Source organism: Thermobia domestica, chromosome 9 (assembly GCF_964235325.1).
Source record: "Thermobia domestica chromosome 9, izTheDome1.hap1.1, whole genome shotgun sequence".
Lineage (NCBI taxonomy): Eukaryota > Metazoa > Arthropoda > Insecta > Zygentoma > Lepismatidae > Thermobia > Thermobia domestica.
The window spans coordinates 165,653,930-165,667,760 of NC_137462.1; the positions used below are offsets into that span (position 1 = coordinate 165,653,930).

The window sequence follows — 13,831 nt, forward strand, 5'->3', positions numbered from 1 at the left end:
TTGTGCTAAGAACATAAAACATGGGTCGTCGATAATAGGAAGAAAGTAAGATTCCGATCACTGGTCTCGGTACTTGTATTCAAAAATAAGCCAGGTTAAGTATGATTAATATCCAGAGAGGCGTACACTCCGGATTGCCTACTGTCACACACGGTGGCGGCTCTGTGCTGCTGTGGGCAGTCATTTCACATTATTCCGTAGGTCTTTCAGTTACTTTAAAGGACAATTTAATGCCACGCTGTTCAAACACATCATACGGTGCACATGTTCTATCCTAGCAAAGACGTATTCTTCCAAAATGACAAAACGATAGTACACAAAGTACGCCTGTTTAAGTGTAGTTTGTAGAACATCACGAACTTTCAAAACCTCCCTTGGCCTCCTCAATTCCCCGACATGAACATCATTAATTTACGATCACTTTTAAGAGCAGTTACTCCGATGTAGATTTCTTCATCGTCACTCAGAAAACTGGCTTCTGTTGAAGAATGGACCTATTTCCCTAAAAATGATTCACGATTTATACGCTTCAATTTCACGACAAACGTAAGCTGTACTACACGTGAAAGTTGATCAAACACGATATTAAACAGGAAAGTTGCATTTTGATAAGGAGTTGCCATTACTTTGGTAATTATCTGTATTAAATTACATAAGAATCTGGGCAGTACTTACGACAACTGCGCTACCGACTCAATGAAACGGCAATTTTGCAACAATGTATCTGTTGATTTTCAGATAACACTGTTCACGGTGACATACCAAGACTGTAAAACTGCAGATATGCTTATTTTCCTCTGTATTACAGCCGCACTCAGAAGTTGATTGATTTCAAAAAAAAAAAGTTTCTCTTGCTAATAACTTCAGAGCGAATGGTACAATTTATAGTCTAGGGATGGTTAAAAAAATTTCCGGAATTTTTCCGATTTTATTTCCTGATTCCGGAACGTAAAAATTCCGGAATTGGCCATCTCTCGTTTATATCTAAATAATATTTCTTACGGCTCACGGAACGCTTCGGTTGAATACAAGGCTTGTAATTTGCTTCAATGAAGTATAATGACCATATCGGTTTCCGTCTCCTTATTTCTGAATTTCTAGACTCAATTCATTAATTCTTAGTTCAAGTAGCTTCAAAATCAACACCGAAAATATAAAGTTCCAATCGAAACTGAACACAGGGATCATGCACATCGAAAGCACAGGCATTAACCACAAGCGGGAAAACTTAGAAGAGGATGATATTGCACGGAGTTGCTTACGTTGCAAATACCATCAAGAATAGTCATTAAACGCTAACGACCTGTACTTTCAACTTCGTATTTTATGCTTACTTTCACTATTTTTTTTTTAAACTCTATGTTAGTTATGGCTAAATGGTTGTCCGGCGAGTATGTGTCATCCGGGCCGCAAATAAAAAACCGTTGACCTCTCTTTAAAAAAAAAAAAATCATGCGTAACGGACACAACACAGCTGACGATCCTAATATGCCTGAATCGAGACTGAACACCGTTGTGGCTATATGGTTAGCTTACACGTCTCCAGCGTAGGTCACCCCGGTTTCGATTCCCGCGTGCAGCTTATCTGGTTGGGATTCCACGTTACGCTGAATGTGCAAGTCTCCTTAACTTCAGTATTGGATGGAACGTTAAACTCTAATAATGCAATGCAATGCTGACTGAAATTTGACTTTTAACTTAAATATTTATTTTATTTAACCTTTTGATTAAGCCAATTATGCAAGGTAAGGACGTTGGTATTGGGTCATTTTTTTTCTTTTATTACAAAAATGCAAATTCTATGCAACCACTTTCAAATGTTCGTAGCTCAGGCCCTGATTCACCTTAACGTGTGAAATAAAACAAGCGAGTTACGCAAAATAGAACAAAATATTCAGAAAATGTACAATCCGCGGCAAAAAACCTGCAACATGGGCATATAAGTTTATTGTGAAATGACGAAGTCTTTTGATCCAAAATAAGTGTGCACGGGAGGAAGCCGAGGTTTATCCTGGCGTGATTCGTTCCACTTAGACGTTAAGTTCATTCCCTGTGCTGTTAGGCGTAATTTCACAATAAACTTACAACCTCATGTTGCAGGTTTTTTGCCGCGGATTGTACCATTTACGTACATTCACCGAATCACCACCTCAGAGGTAAGGAGCATGGAATCTTGAAAATTGTTCCGAAGTATGTATCCTATTTTGTTCTGGCCCACAGTAAATTGGCCAATCATTGCTCTATATCAATGGTTCCCTATCTTGTCTACCTGGCTCCTCTTTTCGTAAAGCCTGCACATTTCATATCTCCCCACTCTCTCTCTTCTTCTTCTTCTTCTTCTTCTACTACTACTACTACTACTACTACTACTACTACTACTACTACTACTACTACTACTACTACTACTACTACTACTACTACTACTACTACTACTACTACTACTACTACTACTACTACTACTACTACTACTACTACTACTACTACTACTACTACTACTACTACTACTACTACTACTACTACTACTACTACTACTACTACTACTACTACTACTACTACTACTACTACTACTACTACTACTACTACTACTACTACTACTACTACTACTACTACTACTACTACTACTACTACTACTACTACTACTACTACTACTACTACTACTACTACTACTACTACTACTACTACTACTACTACTACTACTACTACTACTACTACTACTACTACTACTACTAATAATAATAATAATAATAATAATAATAATAATAATAATAATAATAATAATAATAATTACAGTGCCTGGCAAAAAAGTTAAGCACATGGAAGGAATTGATGTAATTTCGTACACATGCATACCATCGGTGGATACAAATGATTACAGTTGCAATTATCAGTAACCACTAGTATGGGCACCAGAGTGCATTACTATTAGTGTTGGCATGCCTGATGGAGTATATAAGTGGAATGCGCAGCGTCGAACAGTTATTGAAAACTGAAAGATAAGGAGAATGTCGCGTGCTAGTATATAAAAACGTTATCAATACATAGTAGATTTTCACATTGGGTCTGCGTGTGATCGGCTGGTCAAATCCTGCAATATTCAGGTATGTAGAGTATTTGGGTGTAACAGTGGTCCGATGCTGGGCTGAATGGAAAAGTGGGAAAAGCACATGTGCCGTCATGGTTCTGGTCGACCAAGTTTGATCACATCAAGAGAGGATGAGCGTACTGTGCCCAAAGCACATCGTAACCCCTCACATCCACGCCTGTCATCCAGGCACAAGCAATGGACTCACTACAATACCCTGTGGCATCTCGCCTCACTGCGGGGACAAGCAGCAGCCGGATTACTGAATCGCCGTCCCATTTGTAGTCTGCAATTATCACCATAATACATGCGGATACTTTTGGAGTGGTGTCATACCTGGGAAGCACGGGTTGTTGACTAGTGGTGTTGCGTTTTCAAACAGGAATCTCGATTCTGTACCCATCTCGGATGACCACTGTCTTCGAGTATGGATGAAGCAAGAGAAAACGATACACAGGTGTTATTCCTGATGATATGGTTGGGGGAGGCACTGCGTATGACTTCAAGTCATCTCTGGTAGCAATTCAAGAACTCTGACGGCACAATGGCGCGTAACGGACATCCTGCGTCGTAAGTATTACCTCAAATGAAACAGTATCCTGTTGCTATTATCTTTCAACACAACAACGCTCATCCACACACAACACGTGTCGTCTATGAACTGCGTGCATGATGTTGAGGTACTTCACTGACAAGATCCTCCATCTGTCCCCGAAATATGTGGGACCAGTTTGGACGTCAAATCCGTCCCAACGCCAATACCCAGGATATCGAGGGCCAGATAAAACGCTTCTGAACCAACTTTTTTCAGTAGAGGATACAACAGCTGTTCAACAGTCTTTCCAACAAAATCTGCGATACATCAAAGCCAGAGGGGGTGCTAAAATATAATCATTTTCATACCCGCCAATGGCGCTGATCTGTACGAAATTACGTTGACAACATGTTCTTCCAGGTGCTTAAATTTATTATCTGTCAGTGTAATAATAATAATTCTCATCAATTTGTGTGTTTTCCAACAAAGACTTCTGCATACCATAATAGTGCGGTATTATTTTTACCAGCTTTGTTCTCAACGATGCTACTGTTCTTATTCAATAGCTGTTTCGTATTCGGTATTAACAGTAATTTAATGCCTCTTTGGTACAGCATTCGTAATACAATATTTGTTAAATAACCATAAAAAAAACATAATTAACTTAAGTGTACATTCTTGGCTCCTTGTGCACATTTTTGGCTTCTTGTAAATCGGTTATAAATTGATTATATGTCGCTTTTATATTTTTTAATATTTCCAACAATACCGACGACACTTCTAGCAATGTAAAAAAGACAATGATATTGTTAACCAAAAGTTTAAAACCGAAGAGTTAACGGGTAAGTAGAAAAAAGCTTCGACTCACAAGTCGGCCAATAAATTGCAAATGGCAGCGTCCACCATTTGTGAACATTTTTTTTTTCAATTTTATACAAATAATTTATATTCCACACAAATAATTCAATAATGCTGTATTTTTAGCACACTTAACAGTTGTTGGTGCACCAAACACATAATACCACTAATGCTGAAGAAAACAAGACAAGACAAGAAATAACGGAGAATTTAGTATTTAGTAGTCAAACATATAAAGTTTACTAAACCTAAATTGTAACTGATCATTACAAGTGGTGTTTTATTTACAATTTCACGGTTTATTTCAGTCAGCAGCTGGCGATCCCAGTTTGGGAACCACTATTCTATATGAAGTAGTTCGACTCCAATGTTCATGTCATGTACCACTCTCTTAACTCAAAGATACACGTAATATAGTCCTGTATTATGCTTTAAAATTGATTAAGTCTATCCTCAGTAAGACTTTTAATTTCAGATTTATTGGGGAACTTTCATACATCGAAAACTGTTAGTTTTAGTATCAACAGATAATAGTAAGAAAGTAATAATAACTGCCCACTTCTTCCTCTTACAAGGCAGTGTACCACGGTGTAACACGTTGATTGTGATAAGATTGCACAGAGAACATCGAAAAAGAAGCGATCGGTCAACAAACGCATTAAAAGGGTCAAATAGGGGCATAAAAATGAGATTATGTGGAATATAACGAAAACGAGAAGAGATATCGGAAAAAATTTAAATATACAAAATACTACCCATAGTCGACGCAAAGCAATGAGATAGAACACGTCCCTGTATGCGAAAGAGACGCAGATTCATCTCAATGCACAAAGATGGAAGAACACGCAGAAAGGATGCAAACGCCGTTGGTATAGACACCCAGCGAGGCAGTACTGCGCAGTGGGTTGCATATATCGCGTAATGGGGAAAAACGATGGGATGGATGTTGGAAACTAAAATGTGTGAAGGCAGTAGTAAAAAAACAAAAATGTTAGTATTAGTGGTAAGTTGTACGCGTATTTTCGTTGCAATGTACTGTTGATATTCATGCGTGGTACTGATATTACTGTTGTTATTTATCTTATGTATGTGGACCACCAGCTATTACATTCTACTCTGCTATGCATTTTCTTCCCATTTTGCAATATATGCAACCCACTGCGCAGTACTGTCTCGCTGGTTGTCTATACGAAGGGCGTTTGCATCCTTTTTGCGTGTTCTCCCATCTTCGTGCATTGAGATGAACCTGCGTCTGTTTCGCATACAGGCGACGTATACACTCAAAGCAAATAATAATAATAAAAAAAAAACTTTCGGTTTTCATTCTTCTAGCTCCTTACCACCCTTTTCGCTCGTTTCCGTAGCACATTGTGAAAATGTTGTACACGTGATTTGTCCATTTCCGGATGTTCTGCTTTGTTCGCATGGGTGTGTTCTATCTCATTACCTTGCGTCGACTATGGATAGTATTTCGTACATTCAACTTTTTCCGATATCTCTTCTCGTTCTTGTTATATTCCACATAATCTCATTTTGACCCTCGGGTTCGATTCCCAATGGGGTCACTCGGTCGAAAAAGTGTAAAACGCTTTTTCAGACCAGCCACCCTGAATGAGGTTTTCCTGGGTTTTCCTCATTCACACCAGGCAAATGCCGGGGTGGTACCTATCTTATAGGTCCCAGGCCGCTTCCTTCCTTTCCCATTTTTTCTTCCTTCCCTTTCCCCGGATTGTGTGCTCGCCGAGGGACGTCATCCCTCAAATCGTGACGGGCTAAATGGCCTTAGATGCCGAAAGCCCAGAAATCTAAATCCTAAATCCCTAAATACTAAATCATTTTGACCCCGTTTTTATGCCCCTATGCCCCAATTTGACCCTTTCAATGCATTTGTTGGTCGATATAAAAAACAGTGTCGCTTCTTTTTCGATGTTCTCTATGTCTATGCAATCTTACCACGATCGGCGTGTTACACTGGGGTATCCTGCCTAGTTAGAATGTGTAATCTTATCGTATATACAATTAAGCGCAGAAACTTATTTTCTTTTTTAAGTAGGTAAGTTGCCAGGTATTTCGAAAGTAAATTTAGTACATACAACAATAATTATCCACAGATTCGCTGTATTATAGGAATTAGCACGATTTTTTAAGCGGTAAATATACGAAGAGCTTGTTAAGAAATTGCACTACACACTAGATGTTGAAATATTATTATTATTATTATTATTATTATTATTATTATTATTATTATTATTATTATTATTAAACACGTTTCTGGAATTGTCATATTGGAAATTTATCAATCGCACACGTTTTTGCTGCAGATTCACAATTAGTGTGGTGAATTCTAAGTGGATGGGAGGTGCGGTTAATCAAGTGGCAACTAAGGTGAAACAAATTTCCACAGACAATGTTCAAAATTTGTTGCCCCCTGTAACATGATTCCATAAAAAGTTTAACATTATTTCAGACCACAAGCGGAGGTATTAGGGCGGGTTCTATAATAAACATTTTACATTTGAAGTGTGTTGACTTTTGGTTGATTGATTTATAGATATGACATGTGAATCTATAACTTAAGTGGAATCTGAACATAAGCTTTCATCGGGAATAGAGCCTGAGTATCCAGAGTCGAAGGCAAATATGCTATAGTGCTGCCAAAATGTCTTGATCCGTGGCAAAAATACGAACTAAAGCTCACTCCTTGACACACCCACGCGTTGAGCCAACAAGGGTTCAGCTGTTGCTAAGCGAGAGAAAGTGAATGGAATTCCTTCAGCCGATAGTAGCGCTTGGAACGGAAGACTAGGTGCCAAGTCAATGTGGTATATCTTTAATCATACGACCACAAGGGAACTCTAGAAGTGTTGACTTGTAACGACGTGCTTTATCCGACCCGGAGTTATGCACAGGCGATGGGTCGTAAAAAAAAAAAAAAAAAAAAGACAAGAACGGTCTTGGGGAAATAAAACTTCTTAATATGAAGGAAAAAAACTGAGCTTTCAATCAAGGTGGCAACAAAAAAGACAAGAGGAATCTGACAAATATTCGTATTCTCAAATCAAACCGTAAATGTGTTCAATTAGCCAAGGTACAATCTTAAGAAATAGTGTAAGTCAAAATGATTATTCCGTAATTACAGAACGTATTTATCGTGCAAGAATCGAAACTAAGATTTCAATTTCCTAATTTTCAACATTCATTTGTGGAATCAAAATTAATATTCTGCAGGAACACAATTCTGAATTTCTAACTACAATTGACACGCGTACACTACAATCTCACCCAATCTTTAATTTTATGTAAAACGTCACTTTTCCTTTTTTACTACTTTTTTGAGATGAGCCTATTAAAATTAAACTTAAACATAATCTAAAATACTTTTCTCCTTGTCAATAGTTTGTTTTTAAAAAAAAAACTTCAAATCTTTTGGAAAATAAAGTAATAGCTTTAATATTTAGACTAGTAATTTGCCAGATAGCACAAAGAAAGTGAAAACTTCTCTTTTTAATATAACAACTTGTAATCCTCAGTAGCTATAAGAACAAATAGCACGAACTGCCTGCATTTACAAAATTTTTCCTGCAACCATGAAATTCATCTAGTATCTGAATAAACCGTAGATACACAAACTGTATAAATAATTATTATTTTAATTACAAAAGAAATATCCAATATTAGTAAAACATCGTATTAATTTTCCCTTACGACAATTTTGCAGAAGATAATTCTTATGCGTTAGCTATTATCGAGAACTGATTAATCGTCAGGCAGAATGCGATACAAGTTTCAGTATCCTTTGAAAGATAAGCAAAAACGAAACCGAGAACCTGCAATTGCTACATACGTACATTAAAATTTTAAGAAATAATCATCATGCTGATCTAGTGATAATACTTCAGGTTTGTCACTGAGGGGAAAAAAAACTAGTAAGTATAACCATCCCAATCGTTTAATGGAATTCCTGAAACATTCATGGGCATAGCCAAACTTTGAAATCGAATCTAGGAGCTTTCAATTACGCGATATGAACTTATACACTTACAAGAACTATACTTTCTTTTAAACGCTGTGTATATATATTTATTAAACAAGCATCCCACACCACAGGTGCTAAGAATTGTTTTACACTAGAAACATGAAAAATAGAAGGAATTTTTTAAACTCTGTCAGGAAGTACATTATAATGAACTAGCCGGAATGACTAAGATAAAAATGCTTTAAAAAAATTATGTCAGAGTTCGAACACAGGATATTTCGGTTTAAAGCAAGAGCTGTTATACAAACGGCCAGTATCAATGAATGAACGTATTTGCATCATTTGAACTTCGTATTTTTTTTTATTTTTTTTTTTTATTAAGTTATTTTTCGCTTTTTTCCTTGAACTTCCGTATGATGTGCCATTGAATCTTAATTACCACTGATCAATTGATTAAAACTGTACGTCAATATGTAATCTTATTACAATCATACAGATAACATATATCACTATACAAAAAATTCTGAATTGGCTGACGTAGTCTGCCATGCTAAGTAGGCGACCACTTGACCTATCAAATCATGTACTTGAATCCTGTCTAGGATATGGATATTTTGTCTTCATTTCCCTTTTCACTTTAACATCTTAACTTCTCCTTTAGAGTGGAAGTAAAGAGGAGGCATGTTAGCATTTCGATGAAGTGTTCATCCACAGTACGAAAAGGAGTTTAATTCAACCACGGTTCAAATGAGTTTCAGATGAACATTCCTTCATACAGAAAGGATGAAACTAAACTAAACTAAACTTCATTTGTATCTATCATTAGTCTTTCCTAGCTTGGGGGCATAAACAAAACACGTTAAGCTGAACAATTCATTTCAAACGAAAGTTTCGAACTTCTTGACTACTGAAATTCGAAAGGGAAGAATAGGTTTACGAAAGAAAATTTTTAAAAATGTAAAGTAGATTTGAAGCTGTTTCCTCCCCGTTTTAAAATGCGTATTTGACTGGAAATGATATTATAAAAATAATCACCTCGACCCAAGTACCATGTTCAAAAAGTCATTTCACACGGTGCAGCCATTTCCCCACTTTCACCACTTCTATAATATATTAATTTCTCACGGTGTATTAATGAACTCCCAGTCAGAAGCAAAATTTTCAAATACGCTGGGACAAGCGTAAACTTATTTTTAATAAAGATTTTACATTCTGAGTTTCACCTGCTTAACTCGAGAAGCTTGTGTTTTTTCGGCATAAATTTTGATCTCCCCCTTCCCTCTTAGTATATCTATTTCAATGAAAGTGACATAATGAAAACCCGGTTCGAAGTAGGTGCTAACTATGTTTAAAAACTCATTTCAAACAGTTCAGCCGTTTTTCCGTGATGCGATGACAAGCTTTCTCATTTTTCTTTTTAGACTGCGTCTTCGATCATCCAAACTATCATGCCATTTTCACAACATAAAATACTACGTACTATAATAATACTTACTGAAAACTTTATGTAGAGTTTCTGGAACACTGGTTGCATCATGCTCTGCATCCTCTAACATATACCCATAGTTGACGACACCAGTGGGCAGGTCCCTCGGAGGATGACTTTCGAGCGCTTGGAGTTTGTGAGACCCTCGAAGAGAAGAACGAAGAAACTCCTCCTCTTGGGCTAAACGGTCCTCCTGCTCTTTTCGCTTTCGAAGGTCCTCCTAAAACAAAAGAAATACAACATGTATTAACCATACTGAAAAACAAACAAAAATAAAATGCAACAATGTATGTTTGCATTGTTGCGTTCTCTACTATTGAAAAGGTCTCCAATTAGATCCACTTGGTATTAATATAATTATTATATATATATATATATATATATATATATATATATATATATATATATATATATATATATATATATATATATATATATATATATATATATATATATATATAATCTGCCACACGCCCTCTTTTACCCGAACATGACATCTTTTTTTCAATTGTTAATTATAATACTATCACTATTTCAATGTTTAATTTCCAACGAAATACAACAACATATCCAGTTGTGTGCGCAAAGGAATCAATATTTCGGTAATCAGTGCTGCAAAAGCTCGGTTATAATTTTCTCGTTATGCCAATAAGATATTTTATGAGCAATGAAGATTCTTTTGTGAAACCTAAAAATGTCTTCTTTTTAAATAATATCTCATGACAACCCTAACATTGATCCTAAACTAAGGATATACGAAGTATTTTTTTTTTTTTAAACTAACGTTAAATAAATTTTTCTTATGATGAAATTTGACGTACCGACGCAGCAAAAAGTTTTCATACTAGGCAAAGATTCACCATCAGATCAAGTGTTGAGCATTTTGTTAGTCTAAATAGAATTCTTTGTATTCTTAATGTAAGGACATTTATCATTTCACTAAACACGTTCGTCAGCAATTAAGTGACTATTTGGAAAAGAATATTATATAGAATTATAAAGAAGAAATTGCAGAAAAGCATTTTGCAATTATGGAAGAATATTAACACTTAACACAGCTCTAATACAATATGTTTGCGGAAACTAAATTCAGTCAAATTCTTGTTGATAACAGAAGAGATGTATACTATGGAGTTAATTTCAGTTTCATGTTCCATGAGTATGTTCTAATGGAAAATACTATTTCGCCAGAAATCGACCCTAGTATAGTACACACCAGAGACTAGTAAATTGATTACATATTCGGGATATAAAGAACCCAATAATGGGAAAACGGTGGCTCAGTGGTAGAGTGCTAACATCTAATTCGATGGATCCCTGGCATGATCGCAGGAATTTATCATGGATAATAACGTGTATATGGGTTCTCCTGTTTTCTTCCACATTCTCATTCCATCAACTAATTTCATAATCATTCGCCTCCTTTAGCTTACAGGGCACATCGTGAGACATACCGGTGAAAAGTTAAATATTTCAGTTTTATTTTACAAGCTTAATAGGATTTCAGTCGATATACTCCATTTAATAGAAATTAACTGTAATAATCATAATTTTTGTCAGGTAGACATCAAATAAATACTGCTACGATACAGCTGTTCACAAAGAAGAATTATTGCATAAAATATTAGTTCTGAAGGTGAAAGTATTAAGGACTCTTTACCGTAATTCTGTTTTGAACACTGTCTCAAAATCTGTATTTTACAATTTTCAATTTACGTAATTTTTGTTTTACACTTAGATTATCGAACATTGAAAATTTCGCATGTAACGAAAACAAATAATCCAAAGATTAGATATACACCAAGATTGATTGAGATGAAAAATGAGATTTGGATCCGTAAATCTTCATGCATAGTTTTCGAGAAAGTAATTTTATGGCTCTAAATATTTCGTTCCTTAAGTTTTTACTCAACTGGAACAATTATTTACTTATACTGTACATGTAAAAAAAAAATACTATTACGTATTGTATCTATTATTTTTTTGTCTTCTTTCTATTCTTGACTGACTGACACATACTCACTCACTCTCTCTCTCTCTTTCTTTCTTTCTGCCTCTCTCTCTCTCTCTCTCTCTCTCTCTCTCTCTCTCTCTCTCTCTCTCAACCGTGACGCACATACTAACATGTTTAACATATTCTGGAAGTTAATCACATTTAGTTTTGTTTAATAAGGCATTTTTGCAACATGTGGCTATGAGTAACGTAGAACGGAAAATTCTATTTTCGTTGAATACGGAACTTCGTTTCTACGAAACAGCAACTTTGTTCTTGGAAAAAGAACAATGCAATAGAAAGATAAAATTACTTTTTTATTGATAAACATTTCAACAAAGAATACTTTACACAAAGCGGCGCAACAAATTCTATGTCTACTAAATGAAACAATTAATTCATTGGTCAATACTTTGTTTAGTAAATTTTGGAATCCTCATGAGTAAATTGTTACGGGAATTTGACAAAATTGCTTGCAAAATTTTAAAGGAAACTACATATGTATTCACGTTTAAATAGGTGTATCATCTGATGGCCATGTACGATATATGTAATATTCAGTACAAAACATAGTATATAAATAAGCAGTAATGTGACATGTACATAGTATAAAATTAGTTTAGTTTGCATGGCGTGTTATTTTTTCAATATTGAAACTGGAACTATTAGTAAATTCTATTACTTCCGGTTTTAGTACAGAGATTAAGGTGGAGATGGACTATATCCTTGAGACGTTTAATTGATTGAAGAAAACCGCTTCCCGCTATCTACCGTATTACCGTTTTTACTCTACAATGATCGAGGTTAAAACCAGAAGTTGATGATTTTTGCCACTTCTGGTTTGAAGAGAGGGTTGAGAGAGAAGATGGTACCTATTTTTAGAACACTCAATCGATTCCAAGAATAAGTGCTTATTTCTTATCATTTTTACTCTATGTAGATCTATGTAGGAAGCAGCTTTCTCGCAATCAATTACCGCTTTCCTCTATAGTGTCCAAAGTTACAACTAGAAATGGTTTATTACTATCACTTCCAGTGGATGGATCTCTTCTATTAACGAACTCTATTCTTAACCTGTTCACCCTCTACATTCTGGTCATAATTGATGGTCATCCATTAAGTACTTCTTGACCATTCTTGACACACTTTTGTCTCCCGGACAGACACATGGACAGAGTAAATATATAAAGGATTTTTGGTAAACCGAACTCTATCAAAAATATATCCGATCTCTCCTTAAAATGTTATTTTCGTAATGCATTTCGATGTTATTTTTGGTTCTTAAAATTATGTTTAGTGACAAATATAGTATATTAATCTTCTATGTGTGTGTGTGTGTTTTATATCCTTGTTCAACACCGAGGTTATGGAGAACAGCATCAACTATTACTGTAGCTTCCGTACCATACCCGGGTCTTGAATCTGCTTCAGTGGCGTGTGCGCACACTATCATGAAGGCCATTCCTCATTAAACTGTCTTGCCCACCAAAAAAAAAAAAAAACCCACACAGAACCAAGGCACCGGTTCTGGTTAGTATGTTAGTAGTTTATTTTTAACTAAGAATCATTCAGATATCTGAAACACAAAACTAATTTAATTATACAAGTATGTAGACTGCTATCAAATATAATATTTTAATTACTACCCTCAAGTGCAGAATAGACATACAAAATGTCCTTTTTCTCTTCAACTTAGCAATTTTTCAATGAACTGTTTATTTTTTACTCTAATATTTGCAAAATACTATTAGCCGAAAAGTAATGAAAAATGGTGGTAGTGAAGAAAACAGGAACAACTTTAACGAAATCAAATCAACACATTGCACTATTTTTAAAGGAAAAAAATCCTTACTAAAATAAATATATCTTCCATTAGTATTACGGTAAAGAATATTAGCAAA

At 35.4% G+C, this 13,831-nt stretch overlaps 1 protein-coding gene across 4 annotated transcripts in view; it reads right to left on the minus strand.

The window, feature by feature from the left end:
- Nucleotides 1–13,831, minus strand: part of LOC145695169 (protein PALS1-like) — a 351,545-nt gene that overhangs the window by 54,582 nt on the left and 283,132 nt on the right. For all 4 annotated transcript variants that reach the window (XM_081772126.1, XM_081772127.1, XM_081772125.1 and 1 more), the window contains one exon: nucleotides 9,947–10,157. In XM_081772126.1, the coding sequence (XP_081628252.1) occupies nucleotides 9,947–10,157 (211 nt within the window). The remainder of the gene's footprint in view (nucleotides 1–9,946; nucleotides 10,158–13,831) is intronic.